Here is a 27,452-nt window from a genome sequence, read left to right as displayed (position 1 = left end):
CAGTCGACACGGCATGCGAGAAATACGGAACGACAGCGCAGATTTTTAATCCTGCGCTGAAGAATCAGAGCTGGGGCTTGCAAGGTCTGCCATGAACATGGTTTGTGAACATTCGTGCACAAAAGCAGGCTCTTGAATTGAACTAGCATTGATGTTTCATTTACATACATTCGTATAATTTTGAGACAGGTGGCCTATTTTTACGCATGAAAACATTTGTGATATCGTAGACCGTGATTGAATCTGAACCAGATTTGGTTTAATTATAAAAGAAGACACCCAAATGTTCATCCAGATTAAACCAGCTGAATAAAATGTTCTTGTCGAGTGTCACAATCAATATTCTGAGGTGTTCCCGTTTTTTGGTGTCGCGTGTTGACCAGGCATGATTTCTGTGTTACTGAGGTAATTGTCTTTTTCCTACAAAGGAAAACCTTCCACATTTCTGCCGGGTACGGTTATGAGTTTCATATTCTAAACTTGCTCGCAATTTTCCCTGTCGGTCCCCCTGGGTGGATGGGCATTAAGGAGAAAATGGTTACAGTTGTAGCCAACTGTTCCCTTGAAAAGAAACAAAAATTAGAAAGGAGAGCAAAAAAAAAAAATTAAAGCCCCCTGGAGAAAGCATATCTCAAGGAGCTCCCTAATCATTTTGACATAGTGCTTCTAGAAATTGTTCCCCTTGTTTTTCCCCCGAAGCATTTTGAAATAGGTTTGAAATTGGCTCGGTTGTCCCTTGTTTGAGTGTTGTCCCGATTCGGCACAATCACTAACGGCTTAGCTGTCTGACTGTTTGCCTTTGGCAATGTTCATGTATATATCGGACAGTATTTCTATTTTATCGGCGATCCAAATAAAAAAAAAAATCGGCAGAACTCATATTCTTCCCTAGTTGGACCAGCATGTCTGTGCTACATGCACACACTCAAAGCTATTTTTTCTCCTTTGAAATAGGCACAAGTCTGGGTTAATTTGTAGGTCCGCTCAACTTTTTGCCGCCTTAAATTGCAACCGAGATTGCTATTCCCCGTGGATCATTTCTTGAGAATCATAACGGCTGTGCATGACTTGCCACGGGCAAAAACAATCATTTCCTCTAATTTCCCTGTCGCGCAACAAACAAAACAACCGCAGCCTATCTCTTGATATTGAGCGACACCAGCGTGGCTAGGAATGGGGGGAAGGGGGGGGGGGTAGGGCTGGGTAATAACCTTTGACTTTTGACCTGGTATGAAAGCAGGTGGGGATGCCGCCAAAGTGGTGCGTAATTGTGTGTATACACTCAAATGTTCGTGCTTATTCTGCTTCCAGCACTCACCTGTGCGTGCTTGAGAGTTTTGCACCCAAAGGCTTTTTTCCCCTCGGATTTCCTCGGGGCTAGGCTTGTACTTGTACAGATTTTGGGGTTTGTCTGAGATGAAAGATGCTTGTGTAAATTTGACGGTTGTCATCTGGCACCCGAAGAAAAGTTCAGAGCCCTAAATCAAATTTCCCGAAACTCATGCCTGGTTTTTTTTTTCATGTTTATTAATTTGATGAAAAACAGGATGAGCCTAGTAAGATATACAAACAATGGAATGAACAGCATCCCGTGACATAAACCACCACCTCCTGAAGCAAGAAAAATATGCCCGCCGATATATTTCATCACTTTACAAATAAACGGTTATTACCCATAAATCACGATGCGTTGCCCTTTCCGATTGCGAGAGGTGACCTGAAGCAACCCACTGACACCATAGTCAACAAATTTTGACAATTTTGCTTTCAGACCATGATGCTGCAAACATTTTTGTGAAAGCTTTCTTTTGACTTTGATTTGACTTTTGTCATTCCACTTCTCATTAAAAAAAATGGAAAGTCCAAAAATTATTTGTTTTGTAGTTTCTTTTAAAGGTAGAGTATATCTTTTGCAGCCATCCAAAAAGTAATTGACAAAATTATTGTTGAAAAGCTTACTTGGTTTAAGGATAGTAATGGCAACAAACTCCCTGTGAAATTATTCTCTCTGGCATTTTAAGGAAAACAATAAAAGAAGATCATTTCCAAAGATGCGTCTAAAGTTGCATTTGTGGAAATTTCCATTAGTAGTTCGTTTTTAATTCGGTGAAGATAAGAATGGGTGTGGGAAAGCATTGACACGACGCACACGCGCGCGGTTGCTATAATTCGTCAGTTCAGTGTGTGACATCGCGTAGCTGCAATCAGCTGAATGAGAGCGTGTCCCAGATGCTGATTTCGGGCGCAATTCAAAACATGACTCGGCAACTTTTGAATTGAAATTGAGATCCTAGTACATGTATATTGTTTTCTTGGAATAAAGGGCCTATAAAGCATTCACTGAGCTAAAACTTCATCAGGTTAGTTGTTAAGCACCCTTTTTTTTATATAGATTTTGAGCGCTTTTGTTGCTCCAAAATCTAAAGCATATACTCTACCTTTTAAGTGGTGTACATGGCAGAATACAAACATTTGTTGGGCTAAGTGAGAACAAAATTAAACAGTTGCTCATCCCCACCTGCTAATTTTTTTACCCTTTTTTTGTTTTCTTTTTTATAATTCATGCATTTGCTATATTTTGTAAATGTATTGTCCAATATATTTTCTTTTTATTTGTTTCTAACAAAATGATAGCTTTGTACAAAAGGTTATGGTTCCTTTGGACACAATTTTGTATCAGCAAAAGAGTCAAAAATATGGAAGAATCAATCCATCATCTTGGATGTGCCCGCCTTTTTCATTTTTTCAAAAAGCCCAAACGAAAAACTTTAATATTTTTACCCGGCCTAATCTGTGATATCAGCAACTTTAGACAAACTGACGTACATGTATATGTAAAGGGGTTTGTAGATGTACTTAATAACTGAAGACATTTTAAACAATTAGTGTTGCAATAGCATATATTTCCAGTGTCTGCATTCCTGACAATAATGGTGGATTGATCTTTGAATCTAATCCGAAGACCACAAATTATTATACCGACAATGGTGTGTTTTTAGAAAGAAAAACACTACCCTTTTGCTTTCTTATTCCAAGCCAACATGGTACGGTCCAATTAATCGTGTTACCCATGCGCGAGAATGGAGGAGTCCAGTACCATCCTGACAAGTTGGATCCATTCTCGGCAGCAATCAATCAAACTGTAGCCATGAGAAAAACAAAGTTTGCGAAGAACATTACTGACATGATAGAAAAAAAAAAGGTTTACATGAACTCTTGTCATTTAGAGAATGTTCAGACAGAAAAATGGATGTGCATCCGAGAAAGGTCGGGGGTCAAATGGGCGGGTTACCGGTAAGTGCGAAAAATCCATCACCTCATAACTATAACATAATTCAGGTTTTACAAGTGGTTACCGGCAGTTAAAATGCAGGATATAACTGGCGACTGGAAGCATTCACATTATCACAGGAAGCGAATTGTTGATATAAATGTATTTATTTATGGGACCGGCTGAGTTTAAAAAATGTGCAGTTGGAAAGTCATTTTGGAAATTCTGCTATTGTGCTCATCTGTTTATCCTGACTGTAACCAACTCCCATCAAAATCCATCCCCTCACTTCGGGGGTTCTTGGCAGATAAGCCACGTTGTATACCAAGTACATCAAAATCCATCGGCACCAGTGGTGGATTTCAGTGGATTTGGTCCTGAAGCATTATGTGAAGCAGAGCGAGTGACGGATTTTGACGGACATGGTCCTCCACTTAGTAAAACTTAGTTTGGAGTTAGGGTTAAAGTAGAGTGGTAATTAGTGGTTTTGTTTTTCCATGTAGCATGGTTTTTATTTTAAAAATTCTCCACAAATGACATTAATACCTGTCTTTTTCATTGTCTAACAAGTTACTAAGCAGTATGCAAAGTTGGTTACGTTTACTCAATTCCATAGTCTGGAACCGGTTCCTGACATCCACGGTCAATGGGTACCCAGTTCCGATGCACAGCCCTAGAAATAAAAAGGACAAAAAATTAACAAATTCCCTGATATGTGGTACTTCTTAAGCCGAAAAAACCTTATAACAAGTCACGCCAAAACACAATAGCCAAAATAGTGGCGAGGACTTTATTCCACAAGTTGTTGTATCCTACGTACCTGTGCTTGTTCAGAAAGCTTTTAAAACCCACAAGTGCCTATCAAACACCCTGAAACAACACAGCAATCAATAAGAGCATTGATGACAGCCCCCGTCATATTTCTTCAGGCAATGTTGGTTTAACTCCCCAAGGGCTGAATTCACTTTTCCTTTGTTGCCAATAACAAGGTGCGGCACCTCCACCCAACAAAAAAAAAATTAAGCTGTAAGAGTTAGAGAATAAGCATGCAGACTCCTTGAATAGAAATATGTGAAGTGTTTAGTTAATCATGCTTTATTTGCATTTCCTGGTCATGAATGTTTGCATGCTGTGAAAAGCTCACTTTCCACCTGTTTCCTTGTTACATGTACCTTTTTTTTCTGTCGGGATTAAACTGCGTACTGATTCAACAAAAAATGAGATGGACTTTTTCTTAAAAGACCTTAAAGGTCACACTTCCCGAAAACTCACATTGCTGTTATTAACTGTTAACATTTCCACCTTTTTGAAAAGCTGGGGACGGTCTGGGGATAGGAAAAGGCGCTTACATTCAATCAAAGGCATCTAAGCCAGTCACCTGTGCTTTGCCGCTAAAATTCATGTTGTCTTCAGAGATAGAGAGAGGGCCCTGTTTGCAGGATTTGTCTGATCTGTTTCCAGTTCACGCGTAGTTCAAGCCAAACGACATCTGATATAGGTGTGATAATATTGTCACATGATGGCCCAAGATTTCCTCCATGAGTCATGCGAGCCTTAATGTCAGCGCAGCGAAATAAGGGGGGGGGGGGGTGGATGTGAGAGAGAGTGAGAGAGAGAAAGGTGTGAATTATGGGAACTGAAAAATTATGATCCATCTGTTTATAATTCCGGGGGGCCATCTTGGGTTTTAGCAGGGAGAGAAAACAAGAAGGTAGCTGATTGATTTAATGTCGGCCTGAAAATTGCCAGTCATCCGTTCATTAACGGCAAGTTTTTCCCTTTTTTTTTTTAACTGAAGGGGGTTTGTGGGGGAATTGTGAAATCTACAACTTTGTGCAAGAAAAATCAAGCACAAAACAGGTTGCACTCTTTCAGAATGTGAACAGTGATGCACTCTCATGGATTAAGTATGTTCAAAGTGTTACTGTCTAACAAAAATATCTAGGGATTTCATTTTGAACGGTTTGATTCATCAATTGCTTTCTGAATGAGAAAGAAGCAGGAGTTCACATCGGATGTTCCAAATTTATTACAAATTTCCTGAAATGGGATGTATTTTATGGCAGTATTTAAAGGCCCCGCTCGGACCACTTGTCTATGAGATAATCCGTGTAAATTTACTGAGCATTCATGTCCTGTTGACAGTCTGCCAGAGTAGAGACGCTCACAAGTGACAAAGTTCTCCGAAATATTACAATATTGTCCTCGAGATGACATTAATAGGCGTGCATAAGCACTTAAAAACATTTCTGAAGAGATTGGAAACGCACTTGCGTGGCCTCTGCCTATATAAAACTGAAATATAATTTTAGGGTTGGTCAAAGGTTTTTCTGTTTTATTCATCTGTGCTGTAATAAAATTCCAATATTCTGTCACGTTACCTGTAACACAGTATTACCATTTTTAAGAACAGTTAAAGGCAGAGTATATCATTTGCAGCCATCCAAAAAGTAATTGACAAAATTATTGTTGAAAAACATACTTGGTTTAAAGATAGTAATGGCAACACCTCATTTGAGGCACTAAACTTACTGTGAAATTTTTGCTGGCATGCTGTCATTTTAAAGAAAACAGTAAAAGGTCATTTCCAAGGATGCACCTAAAGACGCATCTTTGGAAATTTCCGTTAGTAGTTCATTTTAAAATTCGGCGAAGACGTGAATGGGTGTGCGCAAGCGTTGACACGACACAAACATGCGCGCGGTTGCTATAATTCGTCGGATCAGTGCGTGACATCGTGTAGCTGCAATTAGCTGAATGAGAATGTGTCCCGGACACTGATTTCAGGCGCAAGTCTGAATTTTTGAATTGAAATAGAGATCCTAGAATATTGTTTTCTCGAAATGTACAGCATTCACTGAGCAAAAAATTCATCAGGTTAGTTTTTTGTGAAGCATCCTTCTTTAGATTGTGAGCACTTTTGTTGCTTCAAACAAATAAAATGCATAAATGACAAATGGCATACTCTACAGTGATGACGTCCAAAATTAGTGCTTGCCATACTCGCCCCTCCGTACTGAAGTCATTCTGTCAAATTTTAACTCAGGTAGGGACTTGTCTATTGGGTCGGTTCAAACTTTGAGGGGCTCATACATGTATTATCTGTGGCCGCCAACCTCACATGGTGTAATATGTACTAGGCCCATCCTGCATCATTCCTCCATTCGGGCAAGATTTGCTGCCTTCGGGCCGTGTTATCAGAGCGCTGTGATTACTTTCACAGATGTTGCCAATCCAGAACTGCTGCGCTGTGCCGCATGGCGTGGTCACCCAACGAGACACACGTCACCCAACGCCGCACGTGTGTCTCGTTGGGTTTTTCTCCAAAGGTGAAATTTGTGTGTGGGTGTGTGTGCTGAAGGGGGAGGGGGGAGTTTGAATCAAAGGTTGAGACAGTGAAATACAACTGCATTCAGTGTGTGAGCTCATCTTCTAATAGACTTTAACAAAATTGCAATAATTAAAAATAGACATACAGTTGAACTTTGTGTTTTAAATTTGCTGTGGAAACTTGTAACCTTCCAATAAATTAATCACTTTTTGTAAAGGCTTTTGTCAAAATCCTAGTAAATCCACCATTTCTAAATAAAAATTATTACAAGTTTTCATTAAGATAGTGGCTAGGTGATATGCCCCCTATTGTACAGTACATGTACATCGTGTATTTCAAGTTCCTGAACTATAGTCTGAGATATTGTCTTTTTAAAGAGCAAGGCACGGCTATGATTTGTGACACATGATGTGCGGAAATTATCAGCCAAGGAGAACATCTCTTCCCTCAATTTTAAAGGCCCGACTTGCCTTGCTACATCGGTGACAACAACGTTCGAAGAAGAAAAAAAATACAGTTAGTGATTTTCGCACTACGGGTGGCGTAATTGATAATATGCATGAAATGATTTTGATTGGCAGGCGGCTTTTAGGTCGGCAGGGCCCGTTTGGAAACATGAAATGTCAGGGACTGCGGTACTGCCACGAGCCTGTCAGAGGATTTCATGTCACTCCGTTTGACACTGCACTTGTTCTTTGGGGTTTTACTTGAGTGAGCGGGGACGGGGTTAACTGTTACGCTTGTCATGCTGTTATTGTAGTTTTTTTTTCTCTCTTTCCCGTGTGGTCATATCTGGGTTATGTGTGTACTGTTGCAGGCAGTAATGTCATGGGGTTTTGAATCAATAGAATTTCGTGGAGGTGGCATTCACTCCGGAGAATGGCAAGGTATAATTTGTCTGTATCTGAAGTAATGGTTATTTTTAAGTTGGCTGTGTAAGGAGGTATATAATTGTGCCCCGTCTGACCTTGCAACAAAGTTAGGGATCTATTCAATTGTATTTTTTTCCCAAACCATTACGCGTTTTTTTATGAAAGATTGATAAGTTTATCCGAGTAATGAACCATTGAACAGCTGGCCTGCGTTGTAATGGTGGACAGAAGTTTGTGAGCACCCTGCAACCTGACCACTGATCAAGAAAATTGTAACAAAAGTGGTCTTGAAAGAGCCAGTGTGTTGTAATTGAGGGGGCCTGAAATGAATTTTGTCATTTCAATGCTTCATTTTTTTTCTTTTCCCTTTTTCCCTCTCTTCATTCAGTTCTTTAAGCCTCCGGTGTATCTAAACTTCACGCTTACTCGCGCAAGTGTAGACCAATAGCCTGGGCTCAATTGTGCGAAACATTTTTTAAGGAGATCCAGACAAAAAAAGGCTTCTGTGATTGAATGGCATTTATTTCTACAATAGCCAGAACAGGTGTATTTTGCCGCTTTTATGCCTCAATTTGAAAAAAAAATTGAGAGTTGGAAAGAAAGAAACTGAAAGAAGGGAAAAAATGGTTTTGTTGGTGGAACGTTTGATAGAGGGGGAAAAATGTAATGGGGTGCAGTAACTGGAAGGCATATCCAGTAACCAGACTGGGTATTCAGCGGCTGTGAAAAGCCACTTGTTGGGAGCTTTACTTCAGCAAATAGCCCCAAGCCACCAGGAATATCAGTAATACACAGATTGTATTGTCCGCTGCATAAACTACTACCTAGACCAAGTATACCAACCCAAGCTGGCTGCACGACACCCTGTGATCTCCCTCCCCCCCCCCCTTACTTTATTCACCCCCACTCACGTCTGCCACACCGGTCGGGGCCCGGGGGCTGATTTTTCTGTTTTTGCGGCTGATGGAAAAACACATTTTGCATCATCCTTGGCCGTCATCGCAAGAGGGCCTGATGAGGTCCCGTTAAAAGATGGGGTTGTCTTTTGTTAATTTTAGGAGGTGTTTGACCGACTGACTAGTGACTAATCAAAAAAGAAAAGTACAAGTGGACAAAAATAAAACTTGTTGCACTTTTTGCGCCCCGGGTACCTCCTGGCAAAGTGGAAGGGTGCAAACTGTGAGCCGGTTTTACATCTTTGCAAAGGCATCCTTTTCTTGTTCAAAAACTTATGGTTTTCAGTGAAATTATCAGTTGCAGTGACGAGTTATTTGGTGAGGTGTGGGGTCTAGACTGCAAGTGTGGTCTGAACTGAATAACACAATCACTCAAAATGCCATAAATTGTTTGATGTCAATATTTAGGGACATTAATATAGGCTACACTCGTGCTCTTGACTTAGGAAACCCATGCGTAGTGTGTACATGTAGGTAACTTTCAAAAATCAGTTGGCATGAGCCAGTATTGGGAGATTTCTCTTTCGGAAATCTGCTCGGATGAAAATATAATGGAACGGATTTGCTCTTTTTGTTATGTTTGAAGCCAGGGAGTCAACCCCCCCCCAATCTTTAAGCTGTTTACCAAGCAAGCGGTGAGCTTGCAGGGGAAGCACAGCAGCGGAGAATCAAACCTTCCCCATCCCCCCCCCCTCATCCCATAATGTCTGTCAGAGAGAGGGGGAGACACACAGGGCAGCCTGCTCCCTGGGGCCGCAGCTAGTGTAGCAAGCCAGGCAGACAGGAAGGAAATTGTTCACAGGGGAGGGATCCTGCAGGAGCAGGGAGCTAAATGCTTGTATCCTGCAGTGCGCGGCGGCCGCTGAGTTATTCAATTATCGCAAGGCGCTAAATAGTTCATGTACTGTGGTTTTATAGTCCCCCCTTGCACTAGGAGTTCGGCGGCTGGGGGTATAGTCCTTTGTTGGGTGGTTGGATGTACGTCGCTTCTGTGATCAGGGCTAGAGGGGGTGGGGGGAGGGGACTAGTTAACCGTGTGATTGGTGAAAGCCGTTGACTATTAGAAACGCAAGTTATCACTTGTGGTGCATGTTCCATGAACAAGCAACACAAGAACGGTTGCTGAATTTGATTCCGGTTCTCATTAGTTTAATTGCATTTATTGAGCAAAACATATTAATGCATTAAACACTATGATTCAGTCTTATTTTTCAACAGAAGGCACAGAACACAAACTTGTATGGTCACTATTTAGTCACCATCCAAGTCTGTACATGTGTACTGTGCATGTTGTTGATCCATACATTTGAACAGATACATGGTGTGCACTTGCAAAGTCAAACTTTTGTCATTGAGGGTGGCTGTGGTGTCATCGAATGTGTCCTGCATTGTCACTGAGTGTGACTGCATTGTCACAGAGTGACACTGTGTTGTTGCGAATAGGGGAATGGGGAAGCACACGACTAATTTATAACTGGTCTTGATTGTTCTTGATCCAAATTTTGAAGATTAAAAAATGTCAGGAAAAAAAATTGACTTTGGATATTTTCGACTTGGAGAGATCTTGGTACATTATTGATGTAATGACTGAAGTTGTTGCATTTTAAAATACTTTTTTTGCAATTTTTGGGTGGCCGCAGCCGGTATCGGGAAAGTGACTGGGAGTGGGGACAGGGCCTGCAGGGCCCGGACGCTGGACTCGGATGGGAAGGGTCTCCTCAAAAATTACTTACAGAACCTATTCCTCCTGAAAATTTCTCACACAAACAGCCATTCGTGATTGATTACAAGTTATGTTTCCTTCTCACCCCCCCCCCCCATTTCTCACACCTTCAGTAAAATGAAAGCAGCCAGTTTGGTGGCACAGCGGTCTCAAAAGTTGAAGTGTTTTACAGGGTCAGTCACAGGCTTTTCCGTGCTATTTGCACGGGGGTTGTAAACGTGATCCCATGCAATTTCATATCGTCACGTTTTGAATAACAGCCCACCTTTCTGCTTCGCCGCTTTTAATTATAAAAGCGGTATCATTTTTAGTAGGCTGTGTATATACTTTTTTCCCTACCTTAGATTTTAGGTTGGGTTTGAGGGGTATCGATGTATATAATGTATTTGTTTTTGTAGCCGCAGTCTTGTGAGAAGCTAAATTACACTGTTTGTCCTTCATAATAACAAAGAGTCATTCATTCGGTGCTTAAAACAAAAGATGTTTTCAACTTGAAAGCATTTTCAGAAATTTTAGAAACCTAATTTAAGTTTTGGTCAAGAGTGAATATTTCACAGTAATATCATTTTCCTTTTCATACTCGCTCCAAATAATTGGTTTTTTTTTTGTTTTTTGTCTAAACAACTAAAGAAAGTCGCATCTTGTTTCCTGGAATATCAGATGCTGAGGCTGTCTGTATAATCATTTCTTTCACTGTGCTGATTTAAAACAGAAATGTTTATAAACTGCAGGGCAAATGACTTGGCTGTGTTATGAGCAAGTGTTAATTATTTCACAGTTGAACTGCTACTAAATCATGTTGGGGGTTGGGGGGTGGGATGGGAGTATATGACGCAGAGAAGAATGATTTACATTCTGAAAATGTTCAATTATGGAGAGTGCGATTGAAACATACCATTGGAATTCCAAGACTGGTTCGCTGAGATAATGTGAGGCCTTCACTACAGTGCTGCATGTACACTTTTGAATGCCTCAAAACATTTCTCATCTTGAAAGGCTTTTACAATTCAAATTTCCTTTGCAGTATACACCAGCACCCTGGCTTCACAGGCACGATTCTTACACGAAATGCCCCCCAGCCAGAAGTATATAACAACAAAAAAATACTGACAAGAATATTGGCAATTTCTGGAGTTGGTGTTTTCTCCCCCCTCACTTGTCTGTCACTGAGGGCGTAAAAAGCCTCATCTTCGGAGCGAAAGATCCCTTTGATTGGGGTCAGTGACCCCCTACCCTCCGTGGTGGTGGGCAGGGCATGGTCTTTTCGCACCATGATATTGTCTGCACGTATTGTGATTTGTGCTAACTGTCTGGCTGTATTCCCAGCCACGGTTCAAGTCCTGGGGACTGTTATTTTTCTAGGGTCGGCAGGAGATACTTAGATTATTCTCTGCTGTCATCAAGTAAGCACACATCACCACTTGAGGGGGACACGATGAATTTCATCCACTCATCAGCCCTCTGTCTCCCTGTCTCTCTCTCATGTTCTCTCTCCCCGTTCATTCTCCTATCATTTTCAGGTGAATTTTTCTTTCCTCTGTTACAAGTACCCCTTAAGATTTTTGACGGCACTTTTTTTGATAGCGTCAGGGAAAGGGTGTCCAGTGCAGAGGTGCACTGACTTTTTAAAGAAGTGCAAGAAGGGCTTCTCAGATCTGATAACAGCGTGTGATTTTGGCACTGCTAAGTGATTGCTGAGCACTGTCTTTAACCTCTTGGAAAGGGCTTTGAAACCTTCCTCGACATTATAGTACATGTATTGGAAATCACTGAACATTGGTAAATATGGACTTAGTGTTCTATGATTGTGTCAAAATCACGTTAAATTTGATTCACATTCCACCGATTCTAATCTACCAATGAAATCACTTTCCTTATTTGTGAGAGACAATCACACAAAAAGTTCCAATTTCTCTACACTTGTATGTTTTAAATTCAGTTATTAAAAATGTTATTTATAATCAGATTCGTTTCAAGACGCAAATGATTACGTATCATAACCCCACTGCCAACAAAGTTTCCCAAATGAAAAGCCCCGAAATTAAAATCTAAAATGAGAGAGACCAGGTTTCAATTAACAAAGTTTCTTCACAGGGGTGTTGTCGGACATACATTCAATTCAAATTATTTATTCTCGTCATGTAGAACATGAAACTCAACTCCTCTTTCTGCATAAAACTTCACATAGAGATAAAACATTTACATATAAATAGAAATATAAAAAGGAGGTAGAGTTAGAGTATCTCCACAAAGATGACGCCCGCAGTTAAGTGAGATACATGTAAGTGTTGTGCCCCCTCCCCCTGACTAGCCAACCTGAATCTGACCTACATGTACATCATGTTCTAGAAACACTTCAAAAGTACACCCATCGTCTGTACAGCTAGGGCTGCATTTTTTGACAGATGACCCACCCCTGCAATCCCTCTTCCCTCCCCCCCCCCCCCAGTTGCCGGGAAACAACAGGTGTGAACAGGTTGAATTTTGGGGAGAGGCAGACATTTGCTTCATCCTCAGCCAGGAAACCAAAATGGGAGGGTGCCCGGGCTGACACTGCCCTGCTGACTGATCCTTGGGCCTCTGGTTTCAGTTTAGGGAAAGGAAACACAGAATCTCTCGCCATATGATCAATCCAGATCTATACCTAAAGGCTGGTTTCAAACTTGACGCAATTGCGAAAGTGGATGTGAATGCGAAGCGAATTTTTTACGTTGCTGTGAAATTCGCCGTTGCGAATCGGAGCGCAAATACTTGCCGTAACATCACAAAGTAGCGTTCACTTTCGCGCCAAGTATAAACCAGCCTTTAGATAGTTGCAAGCAACCCAACTGATGATTTCATTGATCTTGTACAATGACACCCTTTTATTTTTAATGTTTAGTCTCCAAAACCTATTTAGTATTTCAGCAGGTCTTGGCTTGGATGTGGTGTTTTGTTTTGCATTTTTGAATTTTTAATTGTAGTTTTTTAGTTTTTAATTGTAAAATGTGAAATTGGTTTTTTGACAAACGTAAGAAGTAAAGTTTGTGTCATTGATATTGCTGTGCGTGCTCTTCATCGTGCTTGTGTGGCACATTATCATTTTCATCAGAAACCCCCCCCCCCCCAATTTTTTTTTATTCTTTGCATATTTAAAACGCAATAGCTTCATTATTTTCAATACTTTACTCGTCAGATTTTAGTGGCTGTGGGTGTGCTTTATTAAATGATTTGGCACAAACTCAAAGATAATGACAATACCAAGCCCACTTGAGCAACACATGAATCACAACTGATGACAGAAATCTGCGGGCATGTTGTGGGGAAGGGAGGGGGGTGGTGGCTGTGGACACTAATTCAGAGCTTTCATGTTCCCTCTAAAAAAAGAGAAACCACCTGTGACTCTTAGAGGGAAGATACAACATTTGCAAACATCACAAAACGAAATGATCGATTTATCACAAAATACCTTACTGGATTGTTAGGGAATGACAGTCTAAAACATTCTGTAAAATCGTGGCTCCTGGTGTGCTGTCATTTTCAAGAAAAATGGGATTTTTCCAACGCTGGTCGGCCGACCAGTGTTGGAGAAAACTGGCTTTTTTCAAAAAGTGCTCCTAATTTGTCATAATTAGTTATTCCGCGTTTTCTTTGTAATTGATTACACACCTGTGAAGGGGTACAAGCCTGCTAGACCCGACTTACAATTCCGCAAAGCTTATAAATTGCTCTGTTTCATCTTAAGTGGGGGCAGGGAACCAGACTACAAGAACATGATTGGTTTTCTTGGTTTTTCCAGCATCTACATGTACAAGCCCAAATCGTGAAACAAGTCATTTTAACAATATTTGATATAACGTACTAATCCTCCAAATCCATTTATTTCTGAAAATTGCAGCAAAAGCAAATGTTGTACATTCCCTTTAAATTGAGTATATTTTGCTTTGCTGATAAATTTGTTGCTTGTGATTTCCACATAAGTTCTGTGACAGAACCATATTAATTGTATTACAGTTACAGTATAGAGGCAAGATTTTTTTGCATTCTTTTCATGTGAATTCTTAACGTAGTAAAGAGGCACCTTGGTCAAAATGCACTTCTCCTGTAAATGTTACCCCAATAGTCTCTTCCGTTGACATGTACTTGAGTCGGAGGGAGAATTATTTCAGTCACTTAGTTCCTCTTTTATTTGTTGGCAAGTTTTGGGAGCATTAACAAGTGCCTTTTCCCCCCTCCTGTTGCACTGTGTAAAATCTGGATTATTTATCATTACGAATTGATGACAGAAATATCCTGCGCTGGCATTAGTCCATAAATTGATGTTAATGCCACTGCGCGCTAGTGAGATGCGATGAAGGGGGGGGGGGGGGTGGGGGGGGTACACATTTGCATGTTGTCTTTTGAGCCTGGTTCCATGCAGGCCCCCCCCCCCCCCCTCACGACTCTAAATTAGAACCATGAATCATGACTCGTTACGTGTGGGAAGGGCCAGTAATCTCCCAAAGCAAGAAATTATCGCGGAAGTTTTGAGCATTTTTGATAAACTGTCCCCGTCGAGGTGCCAGCTATCAAGAAAGTTGAGCAAAAACAGCATGGCGAATGCTGCCACTCGCTCTGTAAAAATATGAAGATCATAGGTCAAGTAAATGTCGTTCAGTTCATATCTGCTAGCAAGATCAACTTATGTGCAATGTTTTGCAGTACGTTAATTGGAGCTTAAAGGTAGAGTACATCATTTGTCATTTTGTGCATTTTTTTCTTTTGAAACAACAAAAATGCTCAAAATCTAAAGAAGGGTGCTTAACAACTAACCTGATGAAGTTTTAGCTCAGTGAATACTGTACATTCCAAGAAAAACAATATTGTAGGATCTTGATTTTAATTCAAAAGTTGCCGAGTCATGTTTTTGAATTGCACTCGAAACCAGCGTCCGGGACGTGTTTGCGCACCAGTTTCTAGACACATCGTTGGAAATGCCCTTCTTTTATTATTTTCTTCAAAATGGCAGCATGACAAAAAGAATTATTTCACAGGGAGTCTAGTGCCACTATCTTTAAACCAAGTAAGCTTTTCAACAATAATTTGTCAGTTACTTTTTATGTAGTTTCAAATGATCTACTCTGCCTTGAAGTCTACCAAAGTGTCTGTTTTTTTGATATTTCATGAAACTTTGTGGAGCCTTTGTTTCTACCTATGGCTAGAAGTTGATAGTTCACTAGAGGCGTGTGTTGGTTTCAAAGAAAGATAACAGACACAGAGCGTGCCAATTAACTGATCTCTTGTCATGAAAATTAAAAACTTAGCTACATAATTTTGTACAGCATTTCATCACATTTGGAGGTTGCAGTTGGAATTGTATTGAAAGTGATGGCTGTGATCATTTTTGGACAATTTTATTTATACATTTAACACAATTTGTGTTACAGAAATTCTTTATGCAAACGAAGTTACCCAAGTTACAGAGAAAAATTACCCTAGTCACAAGATTACTCACAAGATTACAAACATGCTCTAAGACTTTTCTATTAAAGGCTTGAAACCCCAGAAACTTTCTAAAATGAAGAAGCTTCCATTCAGATATTGTATGCATTCGCTTTAACCCTCAAAGGTCACATAATTGTAACGCAAGCCTGGTGAAAAACCTTAACCCAATTTCCACTTTGAGCAGAAAGCATGAAGAAACACAAAATTTACAAGCTGATGATGATTATATAAAAAGTCCCAAGCTTAGAAACACGAGTGTACATGTCTTACGAAAGCACAGAGGACTCAATCTAGCCGGCAATGATCAGCTAAAGCGCACAAATTTACATATTTTCCCCTCGGAAGATCCTTACATTCACATTGCCCAGAGCCCCGGTAATGTTATCCACACAACAAACCAGTTTGTTTGCCAGTTGCTTTTGAGTGGTTCAGATGTTGGCCGCAGTCGGGGAGTGGAGAAAATTGAATGGCTGAGAGGCAACGAGGGGATCAATGTTTGTTGCAAAGTTGCGAGGCCTGCCGCATATTAATGACTGAGGGGCCTGTAAATGTGAATGTTTTCAAGTAGACAACTTCATAATTCTTATACGTGTACCTGCTGTTGTTGGTTTCAGAGCTAATAATGTGATGTTTTGTTAGGGAGTTGGGCTTGGTACAGTCTCCTTTTGTGTTGGAAAAAAATACATATAGTCAGTACGTCCATGCATGCTTTATAAAGTGTTTGGAAATTATGGTTTCATTCTAAGCGTGAAGATAGAGCATTCATGCGTTAGTGCCTGTACTACATTGTATATTACATAGTGTTTATTAACTGACGAATCAGAGTGCTTGGGCCCTTTTGGGTGCTTCAGGGAGAAACAGGTAGGGCGATTTGAGTTGGTGCATTGACCAACTTAGGGTTGATACTAGGGTTAATCATTTTCAAGATGGGAATATCCCTTCCTTCTCATTGTTGGCCAAATGTTTGATGCATTGCCTTATATGAAACTTGAAAGCTAATAACTTTTCCGATGCTGGAAAATTGGATGGTGATTCAATGCCTTGTGTTCATTGTACTAGAGATTTTGAAGATAGATTGCATGTTTGGAAGTTCGTATGTAGTCTTTGTGAGCATTCCTGCAAAAGTAATTTATTTGAAAAATGTGTTGTGGTCAGTGGGGTGAATGGCTCCTTGGCAGAAAATTAGGGGTCTTTGCCCCCTTCCCATTCAAACCCTCCAACTTTTCTGGGCGTGAAAACCCAGTTAATGCCCCCCCATCACTCAGCCTGTTTGTCACTCCAAACAACTTTCTCATAATTGACCATAAGTGCATGAATTGAAAAGAAGGGGCTTATGCCCCCTCCCTGTGTTAGTTAAGCTAGCATCTCCAAATTATAAATGAAAATTTTCACCGACTTCCCAAGCAGAAGAGAAAGACTTTTGCATCAAGGCGTGAATAGTGGATGAGGACACAAAAATAGCTGGCCAATTTGGCTTTTGTCAGCCTGGGATGAAAAGCAGAAAAGTTTCCGTGTGCGGGAGGGAGTCAAGGCTTTCTTGCTATTGTGCATCCCAGGGCCTTTGTCGATGCCCTTTTTAGGTGGAACTTGTTCACAAAAGCTGAGGAATAAAAAAAGTAGCATTTATCTTGAAGCCCTGGTGTGTTACATTGGAGCATAACATAACGGGGTCAGCTTGGCTTGGATTCAGAGAGGGGGGGGGGGGGAGGGGGAGGAGGATGGTATTTAACAACTTGCTTTTAAGTCCCTGGCAAGAAAAACCTGCATTCTTAAAGGCATTGTTCTCTGGGTATGAATAACTTGCCTGCAGCGAAGATCCGGGAATGACTTAATAAGGCTTCACTTATGTACATCTATTGAACAAACAGACTGTGTTTAGGGGAAAAATATTGATGAGGCATGTATAGTCAAAAGACTTGGGAATGCCAAGCCAGTTACATGACTGTACTAAGCACCTTCGCGAACTGGCACAGTGCAAAGTGTTGTGACCACACTGTTTGGAAATTACCTGTTTTTATGTAGAAAACCAGGTGATTGAATGGTTGAGGTAGAAGCAACATGGTACAACTGACACAAAGGCTTTCTTTGTGTTCAAAAACAAAGGCTCAAATCTACCTGCAAAGAAGTCTTTTTGTAGCATATATGTAGCATCTGTGTGCATGAAAACAAAGTCCAAGTCTTTGTAGACAGTGTGTAACAAAAAAACATTGACAATTAAAAATACTTCAGTGGATTGCCTTTTTAAAGCACAACAAATTTTCCTTCTTTGATTTGCAAGAACTGATCCGTGAGTTAACGATTAAAGATTAAGAAAACAAACCTGCCACAAATAAACGTCAAACAACAAAAGATGAAGCTTCTTTTCCTCTGTCTGTCTCTCACTCTCCTCCTAACGGCTGTATTTCCCACAAATCGTCCAAAATAATGTGATTACGGGTGAATATTGATCTTTCCTTGATTGACATCCTGTTGGACGACAGAGTGTCCCCCATGAACACGCTGCAAAGCCTGAGAGGGATCCCGAAATGAAATTAGGCAGACCGCAATCCCCGAGGAAAATAATTTAAGGCACTTTATTATTCATCTCTTGAAACGGAAATTCTCTAATTTGTTCGAGCTAATAGAATTCCGCGCTCCGAAGATTTGTAATTAAAAAAAGAAGAAGGGGAGAATATGAATTGGCACATGACGGGGGCAGCTTGTGTTGCATGACGATTGTATTTGAATAACCTTGCCAAGTCTCTCGGTGAAAGGATTATAGAATAAAAGAAACTGGAATGCTTAATAACAAGTACATCACCTGTAACTCCTGTGAGTGCATGTGCACTGCTTGATATGCGTGCACAGATTTTGGGTCCTGTGTACATTATGTGTGGAGAATCTCTCATATGAGGGCGCTGTTCAAATTTGTGGTTGAGAGAGACCATGGAGGAAAAAGAAGGAATCCTCCATGGAGATAGCTTCATTCCATGTTCTTTTTAAAGTAATTATTCTGTTGTGTAAACATGTTGGGTAGAACAAGAAAAACCTTTTCTGAAAAAAAGTAAAGCCATTAAAGAATTTTTATGCGATTGTTGATCAAGGATTGTCATTTGCTCTTCTCGTTGTATTGCATTTACCAACAGCATACTAAATACTTAAATGAAAGCTTTCCTCTTTCTATTTTAATTTAGAGTTAAATCCTTTGCAGATTTTGCAGCAGCTCAGTCTTCACTCTTCACTCAGGTCATGAAACGTTTGAAAGAATGTGCAATTTTTTTACCATATTGATGTAAATGACAAGAGATAGTGACTTATGATTTGTTTACTTCTTTTCATTCCGATGCAGGTGCTGCCAAGGAGAGCCATCTGAATGCTGCCAACACTGAAGAAACAGATGAAGATGTGATCATAGGAGGTGTTCATGTCTGTGGCAAGTGTCGAGGAGAGTTTACTGTCTCCTCAGATTTTCTGCAGCACAAACAAACCTGCTCTAAGAAACCAGTGGTGGTTGTGATAAACAATGACGGTCAGCCGCAGGCTGAGAGTACCAACAGCAGCCGTCCACCATCTGCACAGAACCAGTATGGCCAAGAGATCACCAAGACTGTGTATCATAACAATAATGATCAGGCACTGAATGGGCTTCAGCAGCTACAGGACAGCCAGTATGATGACCAGGAGGAAATTGAGGAGCCTTCCGTGACCGAAGAGTCGGAGGCCCATTTGACCCAAGAGGATGGTCCACAGGACCATCAGCAGCATCAGCCATCCCTAGACAACGGCATGCATGAGGAAGACATAAAGGCTTCCAACTCAGACAGGCTGAGAACTCAGAGTGTAGATTCCATGGAGTATGAGGAATCCCACTCCCTACTGAAACAGCACTGTGAAAACTCCAGATCCCCATCCAGCAGACCTGTTTTTCCGGGGAGTCTGGAGAATGCACCTTTCCCAATGGGGCCCTTTCCTCGACCACCGCATAACCGGCCAGAGATGGCATCCATTCAGGATCAGCTGTTCCATCTGCAGCAGCAGCACATTCACCAGCTACAGCTCATCCAAAGCATCCAGCAGCAGCTGCAGAACCTGGCTATGCAGATCAAGAACACTCCTGCTACTACCTCGGCTAATACACCAGTCACCACTACCTCAGCTCCCCTCACCCCTTCAGTGGAATCACAGCCACAGTTGATGTCGCAGCCAACTTCGTCTTCAGGACCTTCACCGCAGCTCATGCATCCTTTTGATTCACTGCCACGTCCACTTCCCCAACAGATGATGCCATCTCTGCCATTGCGGCCATCCATTATACCCCCTGTGTCCTTTCCAATGCCCTCCCCAAGACCGCCTTTCAATATGTTGCATCAGCAGGGCGTCATGCCACCAGTCTCAAGTCAGCTACTCCAGGCTCCACCCAGGCTTCCCTTTCCACCAGCTATGATGCTACAGCGAAAGGGGAAGCCCCCGAATGTTGCTGTCTTTGACCCCAAATTTCCTTCAGATGATCCATTCTTCAGGCACAAGTGCCGCTTCTGCCACAAGGTCTTTGGCAGTGACAGTGCCCTTCAAATCCACATCCGCTCTCACACAGGTGAGCGACCATTCAAGTGTAATATATGTGGCAACCGATTCTCAACTAAAGGGAATCTAAAAGTGCACTTCCAGCGGCATGTGGATCGCTATCCTCATGTCAAAATGGACACTACTCCCCACCCACCATCACCTCCTCTGCCAAATGAGCGTCTCCCAATCCAGTCACCTTCCATTCAGCAGGTACCACTTCCAACAATTCCAGGTGAAATGGGTCGCCTACCTAATGATGTTCCAACATCTTTCCACCCTGGAATACCAATGTCGCAGGCAAGCGGGTCTGACTCTGCCTCAAGCAGCATCTCGGGTGACCAGCCCCTTGAACAGCAAAGTCAAGAAGAAATGTGTCCCAAATCAGTTCCAGATATTGTCCTCCCCAAGTCTGAATCAGAGTCCAAGACTTCGGATGCAGATGCAGTTGTGTCCCCTCAACTGTCACAGGAAAGATCCCCAGCATTTTCGTCTGCCCCGATGACCTCTAGCTTTGCTCACTCCATCAGTCAAATTATGTCAGAATCTTCCTGTACATTCACCACTGCCCCCATTGCTACTTCCAAAACAGAGACACCGTCTTCCTTGGCTGCCTTGGCTGAGCAAGGATTCCGGCCTTCTGAAACCTCCAAACTACAAATGTTGGTTGAGAACATTGAGCAGAAGATAAGCGACTCCAGTCAGTGTGTCATATGCCACCGGGTTCTCAGCTGTAAGAGCGCTCTACAAATGCACTACCGGATCCACACTGGTGAGCGACCATACAAATGCCGAGTCTGCTTGCGTTCCTTCACCACCAAGGGCAACCTCAAGACACACTATAGTGTCCACCGTGCACAACCTCCTCTCAGGATGTTCCACGATTGTCCCATTTGCCAGAAACGATTCAGCAATGTCTTGGTGCTGCAGCAACATCTTCGCATGCATGCGGCTGAGGGTTTCCAGATTCCCCAAGACTTGTCTGCATTTGAGCATTATGCTGAAGACAAATTTGTGGAAGAGCTGGTCTGTGATGAAAACCAAGGCCTAGACCAGGATGACGACGACGAAGATGCCAGGCTCAATGAGATGGCTTCACAAATGGAATCCTCACCTGAAGGTTTTTCTGAGCCAGAAGGTGCAGAAGGTGAACTCCCCAATGGCTTGCCTGTTGATTCAGGAAATCTCAAACAAATCAAATCTGCCTCCGAGCAAGATAAGGGCCTCACCCAAAAGATCCACCGTGACCTAATGGACCGTGCCAGAGGAATAGAGAGGGTGATGGATGTGAGTAAGGAGATGCGCATGGACTGGATGGGGAAAGAAGTTGAAGAGTCTTCTGGGGTACCTCCCACTGGTGAGTCTACCTCACCTCCAGCCTACCTTACTGATGATAGCAGTTTAGCAGCTTCTCCGTCCTCTGAACCTCAACCTAATTACACTAAAGGTATTGATTCCATAGCCTCAGCACTGCACCTGCAAGCTAGTAACAATGCAGAGAACCACCACCGACAGCTCATTAGCCGTCTTCCCAATCCAGATCCTCAGTCCCCCTCAGAAAAAAGCCAAGAAGGGTCCTTGGTATCTGACCAAGCATCTCAAAGTCCTGATGATCACAATGATGACCAGAGACTGAGTCAGGAAGATGTGAGACGGCACGAGGATGAAATAAATCGACATGGCAGCATTCAAAGAAGTCACTCCAGTGAACCAAGAGGACATTCTGATGACCTTAATCTTCAGCCTAATTACATTAAAAACCATCATGACGAGTTAAGAAGACACCGTGATGAAATGGGAAGTCAGCACGGTGATTCAAGAAGACACCCAGGCAGTACCTATCAAAATGAGCTCCAAGGCAAACAGGATGATAAAAGTCACGCAGGCGACTCTGAGCAGATCAGTGACAATGAGTGCATCAGTAGAAATGTGGAACCCAGAGGTGCTACAGATGAGCACAGGGGTGAACACAGACATATCTTTGATGAACACAAAAGTCATCCAGACAACTTGAAGTTCCACCAGGATGATCTCCATAGAGCACCCCTCAAAATTGACACCAGCCGGATGGATAACAACGGAGCCCTGGATCTCACCCCCAAGTCGGTTTCTTCTGGGAGCAGTGAAAACAGCCTGGAAGCCCTGAAGAATCAAGTTAATAACAGCCACTACTTGTTTCCCATGGGCTTCCCCCACCCTGGAGATGGCAGGCTCAATGGAAGCAGTGCCGGCTTACTGATGCCAGATCCTTCCAATACATCTTATGGGTCTAGACGTAGCAATGGGTCCAGCACTACCTGTCACTACTGTGGCAAGTCTTTTGCATGTAGCAGTGCCCTCAATATCCATTACAGAAGCCACACAAAAGAGCGGCCATACAAGTGTGAAATATGCTCCAAGGGGTTCTCAACTAGAGGTAATCTGCGTCAACATATGCTTACCCACAAGATTCGGGACATGCCGACACAGATTCTTGACCCCTCACATCCCCATTACAAGCATCAGCAACAGCAGCAAATGATGCACCCAATGCATCATTTGCAGTCACCCCCTCATTCCATGCTGATGCCTGGAATGCCCAACTTTGCTGCAGAGATGGCCATGCACCAATACCACCAGCAGCAGCAGCAGCAGCAGCAGAGAACATCTCCCCGGCCTTTCATCCAGCGTGATCCACCGCCATCACATCCAGAGCGCCAAAGATCTCCACAGACCCATCAGCAGCAGCTGCCTTCACCACTGGGCTCCCCACAAAAAATATCCCCCCTCAACCCTCAACGGCCAGCTTCTCCCTTTGACGACACTCAGGAAATCCCCCTGAGTAGCCAGATGAAGTCACCAAGCAGCCAACAAAGCACTCCACCTAGCAGTCAGAATCACTTGACACCGAGCAGCCAGCTTCAGCAGCAGCAGCAGCAGCAGCAGCAGCATCAGCAGCAGCATCAGCAGCATCATTCTCCAAACAATAACAACAAATACCAACCGGACATACATCAGAAGCTATATCCCAGCCTGCAGAAGCCACATCCCACTGATCTACCCATCCCCCCGTCCCAACCCTCGCTGAAGCGTTCCATCTCAGAATCCAGTTGTCCTTCCCCACCCAAACGGCTGAGGCACAGCTGCCATGTCTGTGGCAAGCAATTCCAATCAGACAGCGCTCTCCAGATCCACATCCGGACCCACACCGGTGAGAAGCCGTTCAAGTGCCACATCTGCGGCCGGGCGTTCACCACCAAGGGAAATCTGAAGGTGCATCTGGGAACCCATATGTGGAACGGCGGCCCCACGCGGCGGGGAAGGCGCATCTCCATGGAAGCCCCACTCATGAGGAGCCCTAAGGAAGGCGAGATGTTCAGACCAGATATGTTTGGACTACGGCCGATGTATGAGGGTGCTTTCTTCCAGTACCCACCACCAATCATGAATGGCTTTGCAGCTGCCATGTCCAAGGCTAATGAGATCTCGGTAATTCAGAACCACCATTCCTCGATAGGACACACACGCATTCCAGAAGGCTCAAACTCCGTCATTATGAAGAGTAGAGAGCTGGGACATGACAGTAGGGACCAGATCCCTGAGTCTGTAGCCTCTCAAAATTGAGAAATTAGAAGAACAGAAGTGTGTCCACTGTAATGATAGGGATGTGATGTTAGATTTTGTTTTGGTTATGAATGGAGGTTTAAAAAGCTCAAAAGTTACGTTGTTTTTCTTATTTCCTTTTTCAAAGTTGTTTTGCTGCAGTATTTGAACACTAGAGTGTGTGAATTTTTTTCAGGAGTTAAAACTTGATGTTTAGGTAAATACATGTAATTGCTTTGTGGCCATATTCACTTATTTCCCTTATCCATTCAATACTAACAAACTAATTTCAAAGTGTACAGTAGACTTTAATACTGGGCAGTAAGACAATACGCCTAATTGGAAGGGTAGAATCTGTCTCCAAACATTTGTGACACAGGGTCGAAAAGAAAAACTGACCACATTAATACTTGGTATTTACCCTTATTAATTTTTTTAAGACACTTAACTTATTTCTCAAGTAATATTTATTGTAACATATTCAGTAAGACAAAATTTACAATACTTGAGATTGGTGAATGTTAACTTATTCTAACAGTTATGATTGCTTATTTAATCTTTACGATTGGATGTTCTGCTGTGCGGTACTTTATAAAGCACACAATTGTGAGAACACCATGAATTAGTTATTTAGACAGCGAACAGAATAACACATATTTTCCGTTTGTCTTGAGGCAAAACTTTTAAAAAATCAAATTTACATTTGATGAGGTTTGGGTTTTTTAAATACTGGATGCACATACTATCAACCCCCCCCCCCCCCTCCAAAAAAAGGGACTTTTCCTCAAAAAAATTATCAAGAAACCTACAAATGTACCATTGATTCAACATTCATAGGTTCAAAATGCAGTTTGCATTTCCTATAAAGCAAGTGATGCAATACAGGTAAAAGCCTTACCACCACCAGACTATCAGAATATTAGTCAAAACTGGCATTGTTTTTTTCCTCCTCCAGTCTAACCAAATTGTGAATTTGGGTTTCATAAACAAACTGCACACAATAATGTATTATACTCAAACTCTTTAACGTATAGTTTGCAAAGTACTTCTGCTCTTGGCCACAGAGATCTTACAAGCTTCAGACAAGTTATCTCTGGTTTCTGGTGTAGATACATCAATGACAATACCCGATCCACTTGCACTTTTCACTCAACTTTGTTGACCCCTATAGTGTGGCGTCATCTCCGGCTGAGAACACATTTGATTTTCATACACAATAAAAAGAGGGAAAAGTGTAAATTCTTCAGCTTTGAAAACAAAATCCACCTTGATGAGTGATGGATGTGAGAATTACTCTAACGGTAAGCGCGTCATCATTAATAATCCAAAGGGCCATTCCCATAGCCCGGGTTCTGTCACGCAAACCACACATTTACAATGTCATCCGTCATATTTTGCAGCCCAAACCATCAATGAGCATATGTTTGTGGGAGCCCCGCCAAAAATTTCACATCCATTTTTTGGGGGTAGAGACATGTTCAAGCCAGATTGATCTGTGATGTGGATTGGAGGTTGTTGCTCTTGAACTGCCACCAATCCGTCACTGGTCACCCAGACATCTTGAGTTCTGCTTTGTGTTCTATTACAACACCCACCAAAAAAAAAAGCTGAGTGCATGGGTTAAATTTGCTTTCCCAAAAGATCCATTAAAAGTTGGAAGTTATTCTTGGTGTTTTTCTGCATCAAAACCAAAGCACAGCATAACGCCACTTACTATCCCAATGAAGTATTAGGTTGCGCCTAGGCTCTCAAAATGTTGACATTTTCTATAATTTTTTATAACTTTTTTTTTTTTCGAAGAACAAAGATGTATCAAAATGTCACCACAATTTAAAAAAGGTTATGGTGTACCGTCGGACACAAATCTTTTTTTTTAATGCTTTGCATTTATTCCTGCCTTAGTATTTGCTCTCTGCTTTGAAATAGCGAGGGGGAAAATGGGTTTTTAGTGCATTTGCATAACTTTGCTGCCCAAAAAGTTTGATGATATGCTGTGGCAATTACTGATTATTTTTCCAGGTTAATATCTGTCATGGAAAGTTGTTCATTTGTAATTTTTTTTTTCATGCTAAGTTTCTCAGGGATTTCTACCAAAACAGCCTGTAATTTGTTAATTTTGTGTTAAGAAAAATGCACTATTTTGAATTGAGTCTTCCTTAACAGGGTAAATGAAAAATGCATTTGATTGCTTTAAGTATTATGTTTTGCCCATATTTCTACAAACGTAATTAATTTGTGTTTCCTGATGTACAGTTGAAGTGGTTGTGTGGCATACAAAGAAAATGATTTTTATAAAATACAGTATAGTAGTAAAACTTGTGACAACTACAAGTCCAAGATGTGTAGTCCAGTGGCGTAAATCCATGTCGGCAAGTGGGGGGATGACCAAAAATCGTAAAATTGTCTGATCCAAAATTGGGGGGGGGGGGGGGGGCTGTGGGCAGCGCACACTAGGGGGCTGTTCATCACACAAATGTACATTTTATGCCAACTTGCCCCCTTACATCCCCGATGTCAAAACGGTGCATTTAAAGCTTTTGTATGTTTGTTCTCCGTTTTTCAAAACAATTTCATACATTTTTTATTTCTCATAACAAAAATGGGAAGGGGGTTTGATCCAGTGGCCCATCCCCCTGGTCAAAAAGTGGGGGGAATATTATCCTCCCCATCCCCCACAGGATTTACGCCCATGGTGCAGTCTCTTCACTGTTGAACATCAGCAAACCTTTTCCAACTTGCAGTGTAAGAAAACGGAGTCATCTGATTTCTAAATTGTAATAACTTTTTGTTGAATGCATATTTAAGCAAACAAATAATCTACAACATTGATTAATGGAAAGAGAGTTGTAAATACAAATGTGTGTCCATTACATATTTGGTCTTTCATATTAAAAACATTTCCCGTCAAAAAAAAAGAAAAACCCCTCCCTGGAAACTTCCAATTAAAGATGTCAAAATTCAATCAAGTAAAAGATGTACCGATATCTCTGTATGTAATGATGTAAACATTTACTCTGTCACATTAGTAGTGATGTGTGTGTATATAAGTGTATTAAAAAGTATCATTGTGTATATTATACAAACAGTCATTAATGTACAACAAACACTTTTCTCGGTACGCCTAGCTGAAATGTAAAAGCCTACTTGCATTGTCTTGTTTTCTGCACTGTAATGTTGGCCCCACAATTTGACAAGACAAACAGCTTTTTTTCCCTACATAAAAAGGGGATGTAATGCTCCTGTCTACTATTAAGGCATTTGACTTCTTATTCTGTATTTTGGCTTGGAACCTATGCAGTGTTACAATTTGAAATCTGCTTCAGTATTGCAGCTTTATGTACAGCTCAATGAATTATCATTACTTCTTTATCAGCCTGTGACGAAAACACTTCTAAATGGTTATAATTTGTGCTTTCCAATCTTTGTTTTACCGTTAATTTATTGTTCAACAACTAAAACATTTTCATATAAATTTTTAGAGTTATTTTGCATGTATGTGTTAATGAGCTGGTAGTAAATTGTACTTTCTGTGTTATGTTGACTTTTTTTGTGGATGTAGCAGTTTAGCTTTTATGATTTGTGTCAGTGCCACAGTATGAATCTTTGAAAAAAAGTGGTATAGCAATTTTGTGCTTACCTTATACATTTTGATGTTTTCATGTGCACTGCCATGACATCTATTGCCAATATGCAGTATTAAGATATACTAGTA

General features: G+C 41.6%; 1 protein-coding gene across 1 annotated transcript in view; it reads left to right on the top strand.

Moving 5' to 3' along the window:
* Positions 1–24,498, top strand: part of LOC119743627 (sal-like protein 1) — a 30,178-nt gene extending 5,680 nt beyond the window's left edge. The window contains exon 2 of the mRNA XM_038220043.1: positions 18,900–24,498. Coding sequence (XP_038075971.1) covers positions 18,900–23,761 — 4,862 coding nt within the window. The 3' untranslated portion in view covers positions 23,762–24,498. The remainder of the gene's footprint in view (positions 1–18,899) is intronic.
* The last annotated feature ends 2,954 nt before the right edge of the window (positions 24,499–27,452 follow it).

Source organism: Patiria miniata, unplaced genomic scaffold, assembly GCF_015706575.1.
Source record: "Patiria miniata isolate m_02_andy unplaced genomic scaffold, ASM1570657v1 HiC_scaffold_12, whole genome shotgun sequence".
In the NCBI taxonomy this organism is placed as follows: Eukaryota; Metazoa; Echinodermata; class Asteroidea; order Valvatida; family Asterinidae; genus Patiria; species Patiria miniata.
Note: the sequence above shows the minus strand (reverse complement) of the source record. Positions and strands in the feature narration are given on the sequence as shown.